Raw genomic sequence first — 23,987 nt, 5'->3', positions numbered from 1 at the left:
AGATGCACTGCATAGAAATGCAAAATATATTTTGACTTATTTGGTTGGCACCTTGGGCTGAGATTTTCAAAGCTGAGTCAAAATGCCAACTTCCATTAAAATGAATGGGATTTAGAGGGCTCCAAATCTTTTATGACAACTTTGTAACATGCCTATCTACCCCTTTTTGCAAATCTCAGCCATAGTTTGGAAGCTCAGCCAAAGAACATAAGAGCTTCTGAACATAAGAGCATAAAAAGTGCCATGCTTGGTCAGCCCCACGGTCCATCTAGCTCAGTATCCTGTCCCGAACAGTGGCAGAGGTGGATGCTATAGAGGGAGAGTTTAGAACTGGTTATTTAGACCCATTTCATTGTCACTTCCTGCAACTTCATTGGTGTCAAAGGTCACGTGACATCACTTCCTGATGTGATACCACTTCCTGTGAGGTCTTTGAATATGGCTCGCCGGCCCACTGGGTGATAAAAAGTTTGTGATCCGGCTCCACGTTCAAAAAGGTTGGACAACCCTGTCCTACAAGGTCAGGCCCCTGCTGCTCCTGCTAGTGGCTGGGGCCCAAACCTGCAGGATAACACTGGAGGCACACCTCTACCCTGGGTTTCCCACTGGCAGAACAGTGCCTGGGGAATCCTTGGCATGTCTCTGCAATGGAGGAAACTCAGGATTTCCCTATTTGCAGAGATGCACGCTTGGGGAATCTGACTTAAGATATGCCTCTGAAAAATGGGGAAATCTCAGGTTTCCCCATTTGCAGAGGCACGCCCTGAGTTGGAGTACAGCAGTGCAATATATACCTGGGGAATCCCCTGTTGGGCCATTCACAAGACATGCCTCTGCAAATGGGGGTGTCTGGGCAGGTGCAGGGATCCAGTCTGGCACACCCCATGTATTCCTGTTCCTGGGGCATGCAGGATCGAGTTTAAAGTCCCAATTTGAGGTGGGGAGGGGTGGGGTTTAATGTTTTCAAGCAGCCTAGATAATTTTCTAGAATCAAGCACAAATGATGGCTCTTTCCGCTGCTGCAGCGAGGTTTCTCTTTTTTACAGGTCCCACCAAGGAGTTGGCAAACAAGCAGGTGCTCCCTAGTTTGCATTTTACTGTACTCTCATATATTTGTGTTATTAGAGTAGCCCCATTTGATCATGTTTATTTTTGATCTTCCCATTTGTGTGCACAGGCTGTTGCCTGGTCTAGATCAGCCTCTCTGGGAAGGTCATTCTGGGGTTCCAGGTCCATTTCAGAGCACCTGATTCTTTCCTTCCATAACCTCAGTTGCACCTTGTCAGCCATCATGTCCAACAGCACAATAGTGGTCACAAAACTCTTTCTCATTTTAAGCAATCTGGATACTTCTGTGTGACCATAGAGTGGATGTCTGGGGTCTTCCATCTACCATGATCTTTCTTTTTGGCTTTCTTCTGATAGCTGGTGGTGCAGTGCCAGCTAGTAAGTACAGGCTATCCTTTAGTGTTGGCTTTAGACATCCTGTTATTTCACAATAGATGTTGTTTAGAAATGGATCTAGTTTCATGGCATGAACTGATCATTCCCGTGCTAGACATTCATACTCTGCAGTGCAGTAATACAAGGCAGTAGTGGTGGTTTGTAATGTAGCTGGGTTCACTCCCTACTTTTAGGTGGCCAACCTTTGAAGTATGTTATTGTAGGCACTGACTTTCCCTTCCATTTTCTATACATGTGCTTTGAAGGTAAGTGTTTGGTCCAATATAACTCCCAAGTGTACAGGGTTCAGGTGATTAGTCAGTGGGATTCCATCCCAGGTGGTTATTAATTTCTCCTTGATTCCTCTATGGCATAAGTGAAAGCCTGTGGCCTGTCTTGAGTTTGTGCAAAACTGGCTCTTATTATTAATAATAATAATATAATAATATTAAGTATAATTACAATAATCATATTATAATAATGTAATAATATTGTTATTATTAATTATAATAATAATTATTAGTAGTAATGTAAGAAGCTGCTCAGAGCACATGTTAGTCAGTTCTCAGCAGCAGCAATGTCTTTCTCTAGCAAGGTGATGCATAGATCATCAGTGGGAATCCTAGTTTTCTCTGTTCAGAAATTACAAATTTGCTGATAAAAACCCCGAAATTTGTTTTTCCATCATTTAAAATGAAACACCACTATGTAGGTATCAGTTAAACACAGTGTTTTATTGATATATTTACATTTTAAAGCAAGTTGGATGCCTACCAGTGCCTCAGTCACTATAATGAAATAAATTCTAAAGGCCTATACATTTTGGCATTTGATTTTGGGTTTTGGAAAATCAGAGCTCCCCCACCCCCTTCACCCACCAAGATGTGGGTTCAGCTGCGGCTATTCTCCCCCATTGCTTTGTGGCAATGAGCAGCCCTGATATGCTGATGCCTTGCCCATGCTATTGCTTCTCACTTCCAAGCCACAGCCCCCCAGCCCTGCTGGTGCTCCTCATTCCCGGCCCACAACCCCCTGGCCTTGCTGGTGCTTTTCATTCTCCACCCAGAGCCCCCCTCCCCCAGCCCTGCCAGAGCAGGGCCCCAGCTGCCAGGGCTGTGCGGCGTGGGACTTGGGTCCACAGCCCCCTGCCCCCACCAACAGCACCTGAGCCCTAGCTATTACCTGTCGGTGGCTGCTGTAGCCAGAGCAGAATGCAGAGCCTGGCTTCCCCCGCCCCTCCCCCCAGCTCCCCCACTGGGTGGCACAGCTGGAGCAGAGCCTGTGGGGGTTAGTGGATACGGGCTGCTCGCTGTGGGCTTGGGGCTTCCCACCCTGCTGTCCTCCCCTAAGGGGCCACTGCGGCCCAGTGGACAGGACCCGGCACAGCGGGGCAGGACGGGAAGGCTCTGTGCTGCCGCCTGGAGCCCTGCACCCACATGGTGAGGCACCACCTGGCAGCTTTGGAGGTGGTGGCAAGGAGTTGTTCCCTCTGTTGCTGCTGAGTGGGCAGTGGGCGCTGCACTGTGGCGGTGTGGGGCTTCTGGCAGCAGGAAGCTTCCCTGCTCCGCTCTGCTGTGCCAGGTCCTGCCTGCTGGGCTCTGAAAGCCCCCAAGGGGAAGGCAGCAGGGCGGGGAGCCCTGAACCTGCAGCTGTCAGCCCGTATCCACCCCCCCTCAGGCTCTGCTCCAGCCATGCCGCCTGTGGGCAAGGGGCAGCCAGCTTCTGTGCTCTGCTTCAGCTGGAGCACCTGCCGCCTCCCACAGGCAGCAGCCAGGGCTTGGGTGCTGCTGCAAGGGCAGGGGACTGCAGATCTTGGTCCCTGGCCTGCATCTGCCCCCACCCCATGCACAGATCTGTGGAGCACATGTCCCCCATGCCCTCTTAGGGGTGTGTGCAGTGGTGGGGAGCTGGCCCCCCTGAAACCTCCGCCCTAGCTGAGCTGCCCACAGCTCTGTCCTCCTCCCCATGCAGGTACTGCTGCCTGGCCCCAGGCCCCATGTACTGCCCCAGCTGGACAAAACCCCTAGCCTCAGCCCTACCCAACTCCCTCCCTCACTATGGGAGCCTCAGTCCCCTCTCACTCTGTACCCAGACATACCTATGGGGAGTTGCAGGTGGTGTTCTCCATGCTGCCTGGCTGCCACTTGCGTGTGTGAATGCGCACATGCAAGTGATGACTTCTGCCTGATCACCTTCTGCTCTGCTGTCCTGTCCCCCCGCCCCCCCCCCCCCCCCCCAGCCCCTTGCAAGCTGGAACTCTGCGAGCTTGCAAGGGGAAACCTGCCATTTCCTGTGTTTTTCTCCTTTAAAGGAGAAAATCTGCATTTTTCTTCATTTTTCCATGGCAAATGGAAAACCAGGATCCCTGACCATCAGCATATGTGAAGCTCCTTGTATTTGTCTGTATGTGTTGATCATTGGTATGTATGTTAAAAAGGATTGGTGCTAGTACGCTATACTGTGGGAGGCTGTTTTCCTGTCATCTCCAGCAGCACTGTTTCTTGCACAGTTCTACATAAAAACATCTAGTCTCCAAAGAGATTGGATGAGCTACACTAGGTGGTAGTCATGTATTATATCACAGATTTTGGCATGCAAGTTTCAGTGGTTGATTGTGCCATATGCCTCTGATAGGGATAATAACAGGTGCTGGTTTTTTACACCTATCTCAAATCCATCTTTGCATGCTGGGTAATATGTAGAATTTGGCCAGTACAGGACTTGCCTGATATAAATCTGGTTTGTTCTGGTGTTAGATGTCATGCAATATGAGGTGAAAGGTGATTGGGAATAAGGCATTCATAAAGCTGATAAAGATAGCACATAGGTAACACTGGCCTCAAGTTCTCTCAGCCGGAGGCATCCTTCCTTGCCTTTAATAGAACTATTATACGGCCTTGTCCCCATAGTTTAGGTATTCTAAGGGTTGATGAACAATAGTTAAAAGGTGTAATACCTGTAACTTGGTTATGGGACCAAAGTGCTTGATCTGCTCCACGCGTATGTCATAGAATCCAGCTGCTTTGCCATTCTTCAAGTGTCTTATTTTGGCATCAAATTCATCCATTGTGTATGGCATGCTAAATTGATTTTCCTTCAGATCAGTTTGCAATTGAATCCGTATTTTAGCCTGTTTGTTTGAAACTTTATCGTTGACTAGAAGCTGATGAGCCACCTGGTTGACTTTGGGTCATTACTCAGCTTGTGAATAGTTAACCACACTTTCCTGCTAGTGTGGCTCATATCTATTCCTTTGATCAATTCTTTCCATTTCTCTCTCCTTTCTTCTTAGAACTTGTTAGTTTGGACTTCCCCTGCCACAGTACTGTCTTCTGAGAAAAGGATATATTTTGAAACACTTGTATTTGGTGGCTAGCATGGAAGTAAACCCTGATATATACTATGGATGTAAATATCATTAAAAAAATTATCCATTTAACCTCTTCTAATTATATCGGTTAAACAGTTAACCAGTAACATAGCAGCTTGGACATAGCTGGTGCTGGGAGCCCCTCCCAGAGCCCTTTGGCAGGATGGGTGGGGAGGAGGTGATGACAAGTCCAGCCAGACAATACAGCCCATGGAAAACCCCTCCTCACCAACCTGGGAGTGAGGGAGCACCTGTGAATGAGCAGCTAACTGCTTAATTGAGGAGTCATTAGGCCACCTGCTGTTTTCCTCTTTAGCCTCAGGCTACTGGTCCTCATTGCCCCTCTCCTCTTCCTCTCGTCTTCCCTTCCTCCCTCTTGCCTGCCCTGCCATCTTCTGGTTCCTGCTGGGGCACTGTGTGGTTTCCCTTCCCTTCTCCCCCGTTCCCTGCCATACTGTATCCCGCCCTGCACTAAATGATAACTGGTAAGCTAAACAGTTATCACTGGTCTTATTGGTTAAATCAGTGGTTGTCAACCAGGGGTACGCATATCCCTAGGGGTATTTAAAAAGGTCGTAGGGGGTATGCAGAACTAATATGGCTGATAAATGCCACCTGCAGATGCAGCACAGCATGCAGGCAGCCAGGAGAGAGCAGCCGGGTCTGGCTGGTAAGTGTGCTGTGAGGGAGGGCCCTGTGGTGGGGAAAGGGGCAGGGGCTGCCCAGCCAAGGCAGGGCGTGAGACTGAGTCGCTGCACACACCTGGAGAGGCATGGGGGGGCATATGACCCCAGATCTGTGCGTGGGGCCGGGTAGGCTGCCACTGGCCTGGGGCCAGGGCTGTTCTGGGCTCTTCCCGGTGGGGGTTTGTGCAGCACCTGCCCCAGCCCCACTCCCTCCCTTATCATGGGGGCCTCAATCTGCCTTCTCCCCTCCCCTCCTTAAAAACAAGAAAAAAATATAAAGGGGTGTATGAGCTGAAACTTTGAGAGAGAAGGGGTACATCTGTTGAAAAAGGTTGAAGCCCCCTGGGTTCAATGATTAGTCATTTATCCTTTCACATCCCTATTATATACTCAGTTTTGCATCCTCAAGGTGTATATACCCATTGGAGGTTTTACACAGTGCATTCACAAAGAGGTGGTAGTTAACCAAGACTAGTTTGATGTGGGCCATTTTGTCAAGTTCTTCAGAAAAGCCTCTCCAGTCTGCTTTCTTAAAACTGAAGCATCTACACATTGATACCATGTTCAGAGTTATGGCTGTTGTGACATTGATAGCAATTCAGTTGGTCTGTGCTGTGTGTGGAATGGGTTCCAGTACATCTTTTTTGCACATAACTTCTATATTGCTGTCAACAAAGACGAGGTCTGAATTATAGTTTCATTTCCATCAGGAGCTAGTCAAAGACCTAGGTAGCCTTGAGTCATAGACCAGGCTTAGGTGGTATGCCTTGGCCCATATCTTGAACAAGTTGCCATTCTCATCATTTTCACTGTAACCCCATGTAATGTACTACTAAAATACTGCTGCAGGAGGCAGAAGTTCAAAGAAAAACTAATTTTGGGAGCTTTGAAGAGGACACTGATCCACTTTTAAATGGAAGCTTCCTTTAGAGAACCGAACTGGGAGGTATAGGTTAAGGCTTCTTAATTCAGTTTAATAAAATGCAAAATTGAGCAGAGGTGAAGACTAACATTTCATGGTTTCATTCAGCAGTGCTGTTGAGGATGTGATATTCAAAATATAAGAACATTCCTTCAGTGCTCCACCTCCAAAGATATATAATTTATTTAGTCTATATGAAAGGTTGAATAGATGGATTGCTGTCTGATGGCTTATATTATCACAGTACCTGTTGTTATCTCACATGAACTGTTTACAGTTAGTTTTTTTATGCACATGGTTGTGTGCTTAGATATCATTTGTATATGTATGTAGCTTTTAAGGAGGCAAAAGCTTTTCAGAAGCCTGTGCAGGGGGAGTAAAGCAAAAAGATCTGGCCAGTTACTGTATAAAGCCAAGTGCCAATCAGACGCTGTGTTATATTTATTCCATTATTTTTAAGTTTTTATGTGCAATTTATCTTTTTTTTTTTTTGTATTTTAGCAAAGATTTGTCCTGAAGAAATAACCCCACTTTTGCCAGCTGTCTCTGGTGAAAAGATTGCTGAGGATCAGACCTGCTATTTTCTTCAGCTGTTGTTAAAGTATATGGTAATCCAGGTACGAAAGGAATCATGTTGTCAACTCTATATCTCTGTAGGAATTACTTGTAGGAATTTGTTTCCCTTGTATCTACATATACTGTATCCTTCAGAAAAGGGGAGTCTGTTATCATTCTTTATTCATTTTTTTTAAAACACATCAAACATTTTGGCTTTTGCATTTGCATTGAAGCTGTTTTTATTTTATGTTACAAGCCTGAAAAACTCATAAGGGGTGATATAATAGAAACAAAATATAATTCTGCATTGCCTCAATATATTATAGCTCTCACAAAGTAAACAGCTTTCACAGATCTCTCCTCACTAGGCTTTAACAACTGACATCAGGAGCTGATGTCAAAGCTTGATTTAATTTTGACTTATTGTGGTAGATGCACCCAACATGTCTTGAGGCAATAATAAAATAATCCCTCATTCAATTATCAGTGTTGTTAGGATGGTAACAGAAGGTGGTCCACACATTTCAGTCAAATGCTTTAAATAGAGCTCTTCAAATGTCTATTACTCTTCACATCTTAGAAAGAGGTAGTTAGCTGTGTTAGTCTGAGGTCAGACCTCTACTCTGCCTTCTTCACATTTTAGAATTCTGCAGATAATGTATTTTACATGTATCTTTTGGGTAAGGAAAGTCATCCTGTATTTTTAAATCAGAATAAAGTCATGTTGTATATGAAATGCATTGAAAATAAGCCACATCATTGAGTTTGTTTGCCACATTTTCATTCCATACACTTCTGTTTTAACAAAATATAGATGGTATAGCAAAGGCAGATCTGCAAGGAGTGCAGCAGCGTGGTCACAACCCCCTTTTGGCTGTGTGCTGGAGGCTCAGTGAGCTCTCTGAGCTCACCGGTGAGTAAGGGCAGCTCCTGCTGGGAGCTCTGAGCTCACCAGCTGATTGATCCATGCCCTGGCTGGACCCCCTACTTTTATGTAGCTCCAGAGATTGGGAGAAAGTGCTTCTGCTGTTCAACTCTCTGCCCCATTCATCTACCCTCCCCTCTGCTCACCTGGCTGAATTCAGCAGCAGGGCAAAAGAACGGACACAAGTGGTGGCACTCACCCCCTGGGCTCCCGAGCTGGATGAAAGTAGGCACTCTGGCTAGATCCTGTGCTGACCAGCTGGTGAGCTCTGTGAGCTCACTGGCATCCAGTATTGTGGTGAGGGGCATGTAGCCTCACCACTTGCAGGAGTGAGCTCTCTTCACTGTGCATGCCTAAGGAGTTTAGCTACATACTTTGTTGTAGGCCTGGATTTGCCTATGTGGTAACTGTCAATAGCATCCATGCCTGAGAATTTTTTTCTTTTCTTAAATAGTTGCTATATCAGTATTTGAGAGTGAAGCTGACCTTGACATGGACCTTTTTAAGTGGACCTTTTATAAACTGGAACCTGTTTTGTATACATATGGACCTCTTATATTTTAGATTTCGTTATCATAGCTTGACTTCATCCTAATGACATGGTGTCCTCAGGAGTTATTGTGACAGATAGGAGGATTTTTTTGCTCTGTGGATGAGGGACATATTGCTAATCCAGAAGGCAGTGTCAAGCCATCAACTCATATAGTGGTATCCTTCCTACCTGTGCTACTATGTCTGAACTTGGAATAAGATAAGGAAGCAGCATGGATGTGACAGCAGCAGTATTGGACAGTGGAATTTGGGGAAGATGGCATGTAGCCCAGAGCCTCAAGACTGAAGATTGTCTCATGAATAATGGCTGTTTGGCATAATAAAGATTTGAGAAAATAAGAAACTTTCCATTTGAATAAGACAAGGGCAAAGGAAAGTAAAAACAGAAATAACAGTGGTTGCTAAACTTGAGATTTCCATTATCCTTCAAAAAACTAAATGTATGCATAAAAAGGCATTTTGTGGCCTTTTTGTTTAATCCCTCTAAGGCCACGATTCACAAAAGGACTTTGGAATGTGAGAAAATAGATTCTCAATAGATTCTCTAAATTTTCATCAGTAAAGTTCCTTAGGCACATTAGCCTAGAACCTTTTCTACCTATTAGGTTCCCAGATAGACTGACATACCCAAATGTGATACTGTTCACCTTGCTTGAGTCCCTGAAAAACAGTTAATGCAAAAGGGTTCATAGGTTTTCCTTGAACTTGCTGCTATTTGTGGTTTTTATCTTGAGGCTGAGGTGACAGCTTGTTATAAAAGTAGGCATGTTAATTTTTCAGGGACTTCAGCAGTGGCAACAGCAGTGTCTATTTTCTTTCTCTAGCCATGATTTTGAAGGAATAAGTGACATTCTCACCCAATAAAATAGCCTAGTGGTTAGGGTACTCTTCCAGTATGTGGGAAACTTAATTTCAGTCCTCTCCACTGCCTCTGTATCAAATCTAGAGTAGAGGCCTTGCCTGAATGAGTTTTGCTGTCAAGCAAAAAATAATTTAAAATCCATTGGGCCACAGTAGGGGAGAACAAGAGTGATTGTTATTGTAGCCCCTTATTTAGGGCACTCCCCTGAAAAGAGTGCAATTAGTTTCATAAAAAATGCATCATTCCTTCAGAGAGAGGAAAGAGTTGAATCTGGGTTTCACTCCTTCCTGGGCGAGTGTTCTTATTATGCTGTTGAATAGAAAAGCACTAGTTCTTTTAGCAAGGTTTCAAAACAAAGCACCATTTTTAACACAAAGGTCTTTAGGCATTTTACTTTGGTAGAAGGTTTTGGGCTGTGAATCCAGAGCAGAAATGCACACTAGCCCTGGAGAAGGGTGGTGTTTGGGATATTTTCTTGTCATCAGCATTTCCTGTTGACTAACTTGGGTGGCTCTTTGCTCAGCATGCTGACTCTAGTAGATCTGATTCTAAGGAGCTTATCTGTTTCCATGCATTGTTTAAGAACCCTCTGTTTCTAACTTAGAACTGAATTATGCTCTGGGATGCTTTAGGAATACCACTCCCCTTTCACTTTTATGAACCATCTTGTATTATTTGCATACTTGCTAGGGATATACCACTTGGCATCTAATTAAAATCCTTTTAACATTCAAAGTACTATTTGACCATCCCTATCCTTTTGAATTTGAATGTATCCTTATCTGGCAAGATTTATTTTTAAAATAACATGGGGATCTGTGAGGAGCAGCCAGATGATCTTATGGGGAGAACAACATTTCGTTATCCTTAAAAAAAATGATGACTGTATACACTCTTTTTAAAGCAATCCATAGTGTGGGACACTTTTCACTAAAATTAAGGGTTTAAAATGCCCTGTTTGGATTATCTAAACTTTTAGTTATGCATCAATGAGAGATTCAATGAATGGCTTATAAAGCCTCTGCTATGTTTGTCTTCTGTTTATTTGTCCATTTGCTTATGTAGTTACCTGGTGTATCTACATAGTTATACACACAGTTGAAGTAACTACCTGTGTAGATTTGGCATATACTGTTAATTACATCTCTAAATCAGCATCCGACTGAGATGAGCACATTTTCTTATTTCAGGCTGGCCCAGAAGATGCAAAAACAGTTCTCTATAGGCACCTTTATCTGTCAGCCAAGTAGGATACAGCCTATATGCTGGGTATTTTAAATCCCTGATACGTAAAATAAATGTGGAGAGCAAAAGGAAAGGACTACTTGGTTTCATCAAGATTATATAGTGTGCTTGGGTTTGCATATAGAATATTAGCTAGTGGATCTAGGTATAGAATAGAGAAGAAGTAGGAATTGAGAATGTCTTAGTTCTATTTTTTTTATTTAAATACTATTTTACATCCTGTTACAAAGCCTCAGAAGCAATGTTGTGCATATTTTTCAATCAGGAAAGAGGGATATTGAATAAAGAGGATAATAAAAATACAAATAGTGAGAAAAAACAAAATGTAAGTCAAATCAAAAGGGAGATACTCAAAAGCAATGCTGATAGAAGGAAGAAATGTATATGCCTTAAATGGTAAAGAACTCTAACAGTACAAAAAGAAAGGTAGTATAAGAATGATATTGTAGCTGTGATGGTCCACAAATTATGCAAGAGGAAAGGATTTCTTAGTCGGTCCAATAAAATATATCACCATAAGAAAGGGGGTGATGACAAAAGTAAAAAACAGTAGAATTAGTATTTTTTTACATTTTAGGAAAGTTGTGACAGCAACTTGATAAATAGTTTGAAGTATTTTTGTCACCTTGCATGTAAAAAATGGCACCCTCCTACTGAACAGAATTTCTATTTTTATAAATTCAGACTTTTTTCAGGTGTCAGTGCAAAAATATTTTGCATTTTTTTTAAATTATCTTAGTTCTGCCAAATCTAAATCATAAGATGAAGTGCTCTGTACTTTTTACTCTTGTTTTGGTTTATCATTGTTTATATTTGAAGAAAATGGTGTGGACCATTAGAGTTAAAGATCCAGCTTGGCTGGCAAAACTCTTTTTGTTGGGGGTAATAGGAAAAATAAAAAGTGGTCAGTTTGAGTAAACAATCAATGCTCAAAGCTGGCATCTCGGCTAGAGACAGACTTTCAAAAAACCTGAGCTTGAATTGATTCAATCTTTGCAAGTTAGTCTAACCTGACTAGGCTGAACTGGTTTGAAACTGCACAGACATTCTCTCTGGACTGAGGAAGTTCAGGCACATGCCTGCAGTGGCTCAGGCTAGAAGCTGGGGGGTGTGAGAGCAGTCCTCCCTTCCCTTCTGCAGGGAGCTGAGCTGAGGGGGACGTGGCCAGACTCTCTCATTAGGGATGTCTGCCTGCACGGTTGTAGGCTTTTCCCCGTTGGCTGCTCAAGGGGCGGGAGTGTTGCCAGCCCCCAGCCCCAGGCTAGCACTGAGGCAAGGTGGGGCGGGGGGGGGTGCAGTGCAACACGTGCAGTGCATGCATGTGTTGATGATTCAGAGCTTTTTACTCTGCCTCCCTGCTTCGTCATACTGTCTGCAGCAAACTGACAGGCGAGCAAGCCAGCTGGGGGGCTGATAGCAGGCTTTATTACCTAATTAACAAAACAATAGCCTTTCTCCACATTACTTCAAACTTTTTAAACAGCTTACTGGCTGACCTGTTGATTAGCTCCAAAAACCCTAAGCAGTCACTGTTCTGTCTGCCTATCCCAGTGAAACTGGCGACAGACATACATGCAGAAACCTCTTGGCATTAGCTAGCATACCACATGGTGGCTATGGTCTGTGCTGTGGCAGAGAGGAGGAAGAGATCTCTGCTTAAGCAGTGGGTGGGGGGCCGGCGGGGGAGGGTGGCATGGGGAAGCCAGCAGACCCTGCTGTGCCTGCAAGTCTGTGCCAAGCTCCAGCCAGGGAGTAGAAGGGAAGGGCTAGCCCTGCTGTGGAGCAGAGAGCCCCGCCCAGCCCAGAGAGCATGCTGGGATGCTGGGGGACTGTGATTTAACTTAAACCAGCAAGGGGTCTGGGGCAGACATTGCATAAACCAGTTTGAGCCAAATCAATTAAGTCTGATACTGCATTCAGCCAGGTTTGTCTCAAACCGGTTTCAGCCATTCTCAAACTGGTTTATGTCCATTGAACATCTGTTCTGTTTACAGGTTTAAACCAGTTTCTGATCACTTAAATCAGTTTATGTGTAATGTGTGTCCCTAGCCTTAAAGAGAAGCCATGTATTCAGGAGGAAAGTGATAGATAAAAATCCTAACCTTTCAGGACCTAACCCCCGTTCATCACGGGGGCACAGAAAGGAATTGGTGAGTTTTTATTCACCAAGGCGCCCCCGGGGGTTACAAGAAATAATGGCCACAAGCTAGCAGAGAGCAGATTTAGACTAGACATTAGGAAGAACTTCTTCACAGTTAGAGTGGCCAAGGTCTGGAACGGGCTCCCAAGGGAGGTGGTGCTCTCCCCTACCCTGGGGGTCTTCAAGAGGAGGTTGGATATGCATCTAGCTGGGGTCATCTAGACCCAGTACTCTTTCCTGCCTATGCAGGGGGTCGGACTCGATTATCTATTGAGGTCCCTTCCGATCCTAACATCTATGAATCTATGACTCTAAAGGAGTTATGAACATTTTATAGAATATTTTTGGAGAGAAAGAACTTTGTGCATGTAACTCCAAATCACGATTCATTTTTTGGTTGTTTCATGTTTTCATTTATGTTGAACATGGAATTGGTGCTTTGTAAATTGTTTGGTTTAAGTACATTGTTGAACTGAGACCAAAAAAATTCCCAGCATCCCAAGCATGTAATCTAAAAATGGGGATTATAGGGCAGCTGATACCCCTGATGAAAGGTGCACAATAAGAAATAAGTCATGGCATAAAAAGCTTTACATGTTTTACTGGAATTTTACTGTCAGTTGAATTTGGGGATGGCCAGAGAGAAAACAGAGCAAGCTTTGAGGTGTAAATTTTCAGATTCAATCCATGAATTTATGATCTTGATCAATTTTTTGCAGCATGATGGCAAAGAGTAATTTCACATGTGTATAAACTCCACTTTTTGGTCAGTGTGGCTGTTCTCTCTCTCGCTCTCTCTCTCTCAATTTACCATTACAGAGAAGCACCTGTGCACAAGCTCTTAGTATCTGACAATAGTTTGAAACATTCAGAATATTCTACGTTTAAATTGATTATCACATAACAGGCTTAAATTAGTAACTAGAAGGAGCGATTTAATTTAGTCACAGGATGTAAGACCTTCGGAGATTTGAGAGATCCACTATTGATGAAAGTAGAAAAATGTAATAAGGTTATGGCTGAATAAAAATCAATTGTAACAAGGTAAAGAAAGAACTTATATTGCTGCTCTATTTTTAATAGGAAAATATTGGTGAGGTAATTGGTGAGGTAATTAGATATGGCATTACTTGGGTGTGTTTATCTGTCACACATGCGTACATGCACACATATATATGACAGATAAACACACCCAAGTAATGCCATATCTAATGATCTATCTCTAGATATAGACAGATAGATAAACACACCAGAGTATATCTATCTATCTATCTATCTATCTATCTATCAAAAGATGGATGGAAGGATGGATGGATGGATGACATTACTTGGGAGTGCCTGTCTGTCTGTATATATAGACAGATCATTAGATATGGCATTACTTGTGTGTGTTTATCTGTCATAGCTAGATAAATAGATGCAAGAGTGTGCATGCACACATATACATGCCCACATGTGGACACATATGCTTTTCTGGTGTCTAAGTGTGCCACTGATTTTAATGCTGAAAAAGGGTGCCTCAGGTATCAAAAGTTAGGAAACTATAAGACTTGTGCAGTGGTGCCTAACCTTTTGGCCCTGAAGGCTGGATGAGTGGTGCTGCATCAGTCTGTGAGCTGGATCTGGTCTGTGGGCGCATTCTTGGGTGTGGTGCTAGCTCAGCTGGGGCCTGATCCTGCTGGGCAGGGCCAGTGTTTATTGTCACTGCTCCCCCAATGCCAAATTTTTGGACCCAAGGGGAGCCCTGTAAGCCGAATGATATGCCTCCATGGATCAGATCTGATACTGATGAAGTATCATTTTTCACAGCACTTGCAGAACATTATTGCACTGCAGCATACCCTTTGATAATCACTGTTCTAACTTATCTGGCCTTTCTTCTCTTGTATTGTACTTTTTCATGTAAACCCAAATCAGCATAGTTTTCTAATATTCTTATAAGATACCCTCTTTCAGCTCAGCTTTCTCCCACCCCTTTTTTAAAGCAACATCAAAATAAATATACCTCTTAATAACCAAGTTTTCTACAGAAGCCTAACATATATCTATACACAAAAACAAGTAATGCTACACAGTGTAAGAAGTCAGTCTTTCCTTTATTACACACAAGACTATTTGTACTTTTTTCTGTGCAGTAACATTCATAGATTCATAGATTGTTTGGGGCCCGAAGGGACCTTGCAGATCATTGGATCCAGCTCCCCCAGTCTAGGCAGGAAGACATCTGGGGTAACGTGACCCCAGAGAGGTGACTGTCCAGTCTCCTCTTGAAAACCCCCAGGGTAGGTGACTGCACCACCTCTGGAGGGAGTTTATTTCACAGTCTGGACACCCTGACTATGAAGGAGCTTTTCCTGGTATTAAGCCTGAAGTGGCCTTCCAGGAGTTTGTATCCATTGGTCCTGGTCTTCCCCGGGGGTGCCCTAGTGAATAGTTGTTCACCAAGCTCCTGATGCACTCCTGATATAGCGGTAAACCGCTTTCAATTTCACTCTCAACCTTCTCTTCATTAGGCTAAAGAGGCCCAGGTCCCTCAGCCTTTCCTCTTATGGCTTGCCTTGCAAGTCCCTGATCATACGGGTGGCTCTTTTCTGGATTCTCTCAAGTTTTTCCACATCCTTATTGAAGTTCAGTGCCAGAACTGGATGTAATACTCCAACTGCAGTCTCACCAGTGCTGAGTACAGTGGGAGTTATCACTTCCTTAGTTTTACACAAGATGTATTGGTTGATGCATGCCAGTGTGTTGTTTGTCCTGCTGACCACCGCCTCGCACTGATGGCTCATATTCATGTGATGGTCAGTCATTACCCCTAGGTCCCTTTCACCCGTGGTACAAGTCAAGCTGTCACCACCGAGCTTGTATGTATGTTGAGGGTTGTTTGCCCTCAATATTAGAGTACATAGCACACATAATTTAAAGCGAATTGACCCCTGTGGAGTTTTGTGTTGGGTCATGCCTACTTTGAAATGGAAATGCATCCCAGTGTAAAAATTAACACATTATTTAGTGTGTGAGAGAAGAATTTTTTGGGGAGATATGTATCTTTTATTGGACCAACTGCATGGTTGGGAGAGGCTTAGACAAGTTTTTGAGTACCTCAAAAGCCCATGTTCCATCTGCTATTTAGCACTGCTTTATCTTCTCTTTTCCCAGAGCCCTGAGGAAGGTATTGTGGCACCTGAAAACTTAGATTCAAGTCTCTTCCAACCATGCAGTTGGTCCAGTAAAGTGTATTGCCAACAAAAATCCTTGCCTCTTGCATATTTCCTGCACTATCAAAGCTACCACATCACTTCTAGACTACCACATTTAGTGCAATTTAATACTGCCTGGACAGTTATTGCAGACTGGCAGAGCTATTGCAGACCACTATGTGGCAGAATAGAGTTTAAAAGCCTACTTAATCTATATGTTTGCTCTACCTGACACACACCAATTCTGATATAGTTAAACACAAAAAAATCTTAAACTTTTAAAGTCAGCTTTCCAATGCCAATGGTAATTACCTGTGAGGCTTCCCAAGGGTGTCTTATATGTGCCAATGGAACTTCACTTGATGTCAAGACTTAGATGTGCTGGTTAAGAGAGGGAAATATAATGGACAAACTATAGCTTGATAGAATCCTACTTATAAGTAAGAAGATTTGTTTAATTTTGGTAATATTCTAACCTATTAATGACATTAGTTTTTTCATCCAAGCACCCACAAATCGCACACCGCTGGTTATGACCTATCACCCATCCCTTGAACCTGTACGGAAAATCCTCAAAAAATTGCAACCCATATTAGAAAAAGACCCTATTCTTAAAAAGATCTTCCCAGAGCCACCCATCCTAGCCTTCAGACAAGCACCGAACCTCGCCAACCTCATCACCAGAAGCAAACTTCCTCAACCCCAGAACACACCAAAAGGATCCAGACCGTGCCATGACAAGAAATGCAAAACCTGCCCCCACATCTCCACCACCCCCACTATTACTACACCCCACAACAGAGCCATCAGCATCCCAGGATCTTACAGCTGCACCTCCAGGAATGTAGTATACCTCATCCAATGCACCAAATGCCCTGATGGAAGATATGTAGGAGAGACCAGACAACAACTGCGCACCAGAATGAATGCACACCGGAAATCCATCAAAGACAGAAACACTCAATTACCGGTGGGGGCACATTTCTCACAGGAGGGCCACTCTCTCTCCAATCTCTCAGTCCTGATCCTCAAGGGAAATTTACACAACACATCCCAGAGACGAGCCTATGAGGCTTCCTTAGCCTGACGAAGGGTTTTTGAACCCGAAAGCTTGCTTAATAACTATTCTCCAACCATTTGGGTTGGTCTAATAAAAGATATCAAATTCACCCAAGGAACGTTGTCTGCCTATATCCTTAGACCAACACGGCTACAACCTAAACCCCTGCATTAGTTTTTCATGGCATTTATGAGAATTACTGCTTTATACAGTATATATGTGTCAACTGTTAATAGGTTTTCTTTGTGTTTGCTTTTTAAATGATGTGGTACATACCACATTTTTCTTATACTTTTGTTATACTTTGTAAAGGTATGAAATAGTGTAGTAATATTTTATATTTATTGAAGTGTAGTTTTCCATCATTCACATTCAGTAAAACAGGTTTTATTGCTAGCCTGGAGAGCATCTCAGTAGAATGTGTATTAACTTGAAACATCTCTTTTGACTCCATGGCAAAGGCTGCAAGCTTGGAGTGGAAGAATAAGGAAAACCAAGACACTGGTTTTAAGTTTCTCTTCACCTTGTTTAGAAAGTATTATCTTCCACACTTGTTTCCATCTTTTACAAAACTAACCAACCTCTACAAGCCTGTGCTTGGTAAGTAATAAATTTTACCTTTAAGTAGCAAAAGTTATGGTGGTTACTTTCTGTAGAGCCTATGGGATCATTATGACTATGGTTGAATAAGTGTATGACATATATAATTTTTGTAATAATTTTAATGTCTTACCAAAAAAAAAAAAAAGTTTTCCCTAGTGCTATTCTAGACTTTCTTTTTTTACATTTCTGTAATCATAAAACAGATTATATTAACATAATTATATACAGCATATTAATAAAATATAAAGTGCCATTCATATAAAGACAAATTTTGTTTTCAAGGCCAGATATTGCTCATTTATTGCCTTGAGCACAAAGTTGTTATAGTTCTATGGCCGAAGGCAATTCCTCATGTCCCAGAGGGGCAGCTGACAGAACCTAGGGGCCTTTGTACATGCCACAAAACTGACCTTTAAAGCAACTTAAATGCCCTTTTGCACCACTTTAGTGGCATTGCTGTTTGCACGTCCGGCAGTGTATTCCGCTTTAATGGCGTTGCTGTTTGCACACTCAGTGGCATATTCCGCCTTAGACGATTTTGGTACGTAGCAAGATAAAACACCTCTGATGTGTTTTATTTTCTAGCAAACAAAGTGCAACGGTGCACGGGGTGCTGGAAGGGGCTGTAGGACCCAGCGGCAACCCGTGCGGGCAGGCTCCACTGAAGAAAAAAAAAAAAAGGCAAACCTGATCTTTGTGAGTTTTTTTCCCCGTCTCCAGAGCCTGCCTGAGCTGTGTGGGGGCCCAGTGCCCCACTCCGCGGCAGCAGTACCCCCCGGGACTGCCCAGGTTGGGTGCCAGCGGGCAGGTGCTGCCTCGGGGGGGCCCCCACACAGCTGAGACTGGTCAGCCTGCTGGCAGCTCACCCCTGTTCCCCACCACCAAAGAGGCAGGTAAGGATCAGGCCCCCACCCTTGTGTACACACCGTGGGGGTTTAGTTCAGTTTAATTCTACCTAAATTGAAGTGGTATTTTTAAAAACCCACTATTTCAGTTTAGGGGGAACTAAACCAAATTAAACCCCTGTGGCATGTACAAGCAGCCTAAGACACTTCCCTTCATTCTCCTCCCTCCCCCCAACACACATGTGGGTCGGACTTGATCCTATGTTCCTTGAAGAACAAAGACTTCCACTGCTTTCACATTTTTAAGTGGACAAGAAATATGTAGTTGGATCACTTAAAAATGACCAAATAAATGACCCAGACCAAATGTTGAAAGAATTGTATGTTGCCCCGATATCAGGGAGAAGTTGTGATACAAATGTAGTCATAAATGTATATGCTTACGTACAGTTTGTATTTTACCTCTTCTTTCCTGAAGGGAGAGGGTGTGTGTGCAGCATTTGTGAGGGTGGGATGAGGCTAAGTGCAGTTGTGAGTGTATGCATGCAGTAACAGGGTGGTGTGGTTCTGAGGAGAGTAGTCAGCACTCTACAGCCATCTAAAATGTGCAATTACGTGATTAAAAGCCTCCTTCAGTTTAAAATTGAAATCCTTTTGTCTTTGAGCAGTTCCCTAGGTACTGATTTAGGTGCTGTGTTGGAACTATAGGTTTCTTTCCACTCATGGTTCCTGTCTTGTTTACTCCTTCCCTGTTCTGTCTTAATTGACAAAAATAAGTTGTAAGATTTGATTTATACTATAACGCGTGTCCTTTCTTTCTTTCAATTTTGTCCCTGCCTCCCAGTCCTTTTCTTTTTCTCTTCTTTTTTTTTTTTGCTACATTTTTCTCTGTCTTGTTCATTATGAATGAAGTTCTGAGGGCACTGGTATGTGCTTTGTCGTATTTGTCTTTGGCATCAATCACAGTGATGGCAGTACATATTATTAATAAGCATAATATCTATGGGGTAAAAATAACTTTTATTATTTCACACTGGGTAGAGTTGTAGGTTTAATGTTCACTTTCTTTAGCCAAGGCCTGAAAGCCATTACATTTTTTAAATATTATATTTATTATTTTCTGTTTAATCTCACCTAGATATTCCTGACTTGAGACCAAAACCAGTGTACATTACTGCAACCCGAAACAATGAAAACATTTACAGCACGAAAATTCCGTATATGGCTGCCCGTGTTGTTTTTATTAAATGGCTTGTCACCTTCTTTCTGGAGAAAAAGTACTTGGCAGCAGCTCAGGGCACTAAAAATGGAGGTGAAGTGCTGCCTAAAATCATCCAGGTATGCCTTAGAACTTACCTTGTTTCCTTATATTTGCTGAAAGGTTGCAAGTAATCATGATACATTGACAACTGAAGCAAAAAAAACAATGTGCTCAGGTGAATGAATGAATGATGAAGTTTAAAGTGATTTTTTCTGAGTATGTGGAGGAATCCCTTCAGTAATGTAAGAAAACATTCCTGTTGTGGTTTGTCCTTTCCTTCATTTAAAAAGCAGAAGTTTGCTTTTGAATATTATCACTATACATTTATGTTCTAATCCAGAAATGCTCAAACATCAGCATATTGCTCACATAAATAAGTTTTTACTTTGCAAATTTTCAAGAAATACTACAAAAAATGAGAAAAATGTCTCATGTTTTGCTGCTAGTTGGCATATCAATACTAAATTGTAATTGGTTGGGAAAGTATATGATAAATAACAAAATGGCCCTTGTAAAGTTTTGTATTTTAATACACTGATGGTTGCTTCAGAAGTAGTGCATGTTATAGCAATTCAAAGTCTAAACAGAACTGAGTCTTATCAGTCTTTAATAGGAAAGGGTTTTTGTTTATACATTTTTTTCACCTTCTCTGAAACTCCAAATACCATGGATTAATGTTCTTTGTCTCCATGGTTTTGATAGTGAATATCTCTCAAGCTACATCCAACATAACCATAGAGAAGAGTTAGCAATTAGTTCCAGTTAAAATAGTTGTTTTAAACATGCCAAGGTATGGTAAAGTGATAGTTTTTTAATTTTCAGTAAGTTACCACATAGGGATTTTAAGAGTCCTATTATAAATTGAAATGTATAAGAACAATGTGACAACTGTTGATAAATGTCAACTTCTTAATGACTTCGGATATCACAAAACATGGACTTCTGCTTCCCTTCTACCTTTGAAATTTATGGTAAGCGTTTTTTAAATCAAAAGCATGTTGATGGTGCATTTCTTCTATTCAGCCTTTACGTCTTGGCAGAATTTTTTAGTGAAAAAAATATTTTAAGTGCAATTTTGGAAGACACACTTTTCATTCAGTGTTTCATTTCTTCTGTTACGGTGAATAAGTTTTACAGAATGGCTTTTTATAAAGACTGTCCTCTGTCATTTTCTGTTTTAGGATTGGATAACTTTAACTGTATTTTTATTACAAAATGTTGCAGCTATGATGAATTTATACTTTACCACTCTGCCATACTGCCTCAAATCTGTATGCATACTGGGTTCATTTTTTTTCCTACTGTAGTTAGTTCTTACTCTGTTTTTTCTTTTCCTTCTCTTGGGGGATATTCTGGATCCCAAATTCTCTCTCTTTTAGTCCATAATGGGCCAACGAGTCTTACTTTTTATTCTTTAGAAAGCAGGAATCTTTAGAGGTGGATCTTACTTTGGAGAAACTGAGGTTGTAATGGTAGATAGGCAAACAGAACCCACACTCACCTTTTGGTGGGGAGGGCAAATCTTAGACTGGGTTCTGCCATTTTTAAACCAGGCTGTGTACGCCAAACTTCTGTTCTGTTATGGGTATAGACTGGTTTTGCGTGCCACACTTCTGTTCTGTTACAGGTATAGACTGGTTTCCAGTCACTTATACCAGTAAAAGTGTAATGTCTGTACCTGACCAAAGTGATTAAAACTCCTTTACCAACAACCTGGTTCAGTTCATCTCATTGTATGGTTTTCTATCTTACATGGTTGACAAACAGTCAGCAGAATAGGGGAAAAGAGTTTGTATATTAAGCACTAAAAATGAGACTAATGTTTTGCTTGGCTCAATAAGTCAGTTCAGAGTTGTATTTCAATGGATCCTGAGGTTCGTTGGTTGGGGGAAGCTGCTAGTAAGTTCTAAGTTACGCTGGGTTTTTGGCCTGCTTAAGTACAATATGATGTGATTGCTTTATTAGGCCGGCATTTTCTCTTGTCTAGACTGTTGGTGGTGGTTCAACTCAAGATAAGAACCCTGAGCTGGAAGCCATCGCACAATTGGAGCAAGAAAGAAATCATTCCAACAGTAGCACCTTGTCTGATAGGAGACTCAGTAATTCTAGCCTTTGCAGCATTGAAGAACAACATCGGTCAGTGTATGAGATGGTGCAGAGGATTTTATTGTCCACTCGAGGCTATGTCAATTTTGTCAATGAAGTATTTCGCCAGGTAAATATTATATGATCACATATGTTGTTATATGATTTAAAACATGTTGAGGTATATGCTATTCTACCATAACTTTTGTGACAGCACAAACTGAAAGCAAACCTATGTCCATGACCTTAGTCATGCCACAGATGCCCTAATTTGTGACCATGAGAAAAAGTAGTATCAATTTGGACCTCTGTGTTGCAGTGGACTTTTTTTTGTTTTAGGGCAGGAAAATATGGGCAGCCTAACCCGGTGGGACAATGAGCAGTGTGCGTTTCACCCAGTGAAGTGGATTTGCTTCCTTTGGCAATGTCTATTTATAGCCTAAGGCTGGTTACGGAAGTTTAAAAAAAAAAAAAGTGGCACTTGCTCTGAGCGCAGTTCATGCTCAGAAGAAGCATTGCGTTAGTTGGACCCAGGTCACCCAACATCTCTATAAATTGGGCACTTTAATGGGGCTTTTTTGACGCTTTTATCTAATAGCTGATTAAATGTGCTTTAAATAGGAGTGCCAAAAAGCCCCACTGAAACACCTGATCTACACAGACGCTGTGGAATCGGGTCCAGCTCACACACTGCTGCTTCCAGTAAAGTGTGTAAGTGTGTGTGTGTTAACGTCCGTAAGTAGCTTAAGTATTGAAAAAACATTGTTAAGGCAGTAAAGTCAAATGATTAACTGAACTTGACCATCAGTGTGTCTTCAAATTTTTTATCTTTCTAGTCCTTTCTGGACCCAGTTCCAAGATTATTGTGATTTTTAGTGTTCCAAATAGGGGAAAATGCAATGCTGTTTGTTAAAGAAACATTCTCTCTCCCCCCCCCCCCTCCCCCCCCATAAATAAATATATATTTTAAATGTGTTGAGTTCAGAGGATGTATCTGCAGTTAAAACATGAAATGTGATATTCTGTTCTGCTATTTCGGAGCACAGTCAGATAGGTGCTGTCTTTTACACTTATTGAGTTTTCCATTTTGTGATTTATAGACTGACTAGTGATTTAACCATTACAAACTTGCACAAAGTGTAAGATTTTGTGCATCTACTTATTAATTTTGAATATCACTTCGAAATAAAATCACTTACTAAGAAAGCAGGGAAAGAAAATAATATTATTTCTGTGTACATAGAAAACAGACCAGATTGACATGGTTAAAAGTAGTTCTGACGTTTAACAGCAATGAAAATCTAAAAAAGAATTATTCTTTATCGGGATGCAAATCCTCTAGTTTTGACAAAGAAAAATAAGAACATCAATGAACACATTTGTGAGAGCCCAGCAGGACAAGTTATGCTGAGGGGAAACCAGCACGGGTTCGTGGCAGGCAGATCGTGCCTGACCAATCTAGTTTCTTTTTATGACCAGGTTAGGAAACGCCTGGACACAGGAGGAGGGGTGGATGTCGTATACTTAGACTTCAGGAAGGCCTTCGATATGGTATCCCACCCCATACTGGTGAACAAGTTAAGAGGCTGTGACTTGGATGACTACACAGTCCGGTGGGTGGCGAATTGGCTAGAGGGTCGCACCCAGAGAGTCGTGGTGGATGGGTCGGTTTCGACCTGGAAGGGTGTGGGAAGTGGGATCCCGCAGGGTTCGGTCCTTGGACCGATACTCTTTAATGTCTTCATCAGTGACTTGGACGAGGGAGTGAAATGTACTCTGTCCAAGTTTGCAGATGACACAAAGCTATGGGGAGATGTGGACACGCCGGAGGGCAGGGAACAGCTGCAAGCAGATCTGGACAGGTTGGACAAGTGGACAGAAAACAACAGAATGCAGTTCAACAAGGAGAAATGCAAAGTGCTGCACCTAGGGAGGAAAAATGTCCAGCACACCTACAGCCTAGGAAATGACCTGCTGGGTGGCATGGAAGTAGAAAGGGATCTTGGAGTCCTAGTGGACTCCAAGATGAACATGAGTCGGCAGTGTGACGAAGCCATCAAAAAAGCCAATGGCACTTTATCATGTATCAGCAGATGCATGACGAATAGGTCCAAGGAGGTGATACTTCCCCTCTATCGGGCACTGGTCAGACCGCAGTTGGAGTACTGCGTGCAATTCTGGGCGCCGCACTTCAAGAGAGATGCGGATAACCTGGAGAGAGTTCAGAGAAGGG

The 23,987-nt window shown here is 42.5% G+C and overlaps 1 protein-coding gene across 2 annotated transcripts in view; it reads left to right on the top strand.

The window, feature by feature from the left end:
- RALGAPA2 (Ral GTPase activating protein catalytic alpha subunit 2) overlaps positions 1 to 23,987 on the top strand; it is a 375,043-nt gene that overhangs the window by 91,240 nt on the left and 259,816 nt on the right. For both annotated transcript variants that reach the window (XM_025201970.1, XM_025201964.1), the window contains exons 7-10: positions 6,923 to 7,038; positions 17,422 to 17,560; positions 19,547 to 19,746; positions 21,657 to 21,884. In XM_025201970.1, coding sequence (XP_025057755.1) covers positions 6,923 to 7,038; positions 17,422 to 17,560; positions 19,547 to 19,746; positions 21,657 to 21,884 — 683 coding nt within the window. The remainder of the gene's footprint in view (positions 1 to 6,922; positions 7,039 to 17,421; positions 17,561 to 19,546; positions 19,747 to 21,656; positions 21,885 to 23,987) is intronic.

This window comes from Alligator sinensis, unplaced genomic scaffold, assembly GCF_000455745.1.
Source record: "Alligator sinensis unplaced genomic scaffold, ASM45574v1 scaffold140_1, whole genome shotgun sequence".
NCBI classification, from domain to species: Eukaryota; Metazoa; Chordata; order Crocodylia; family Alligatoridae; genus Alligator; species Alligator sinensis.
The sequence above is the reverse complement of the archived record's forward strand: the minus strand, read 5'-3'. Positions and strand labels throughout refer to the sequence as shown.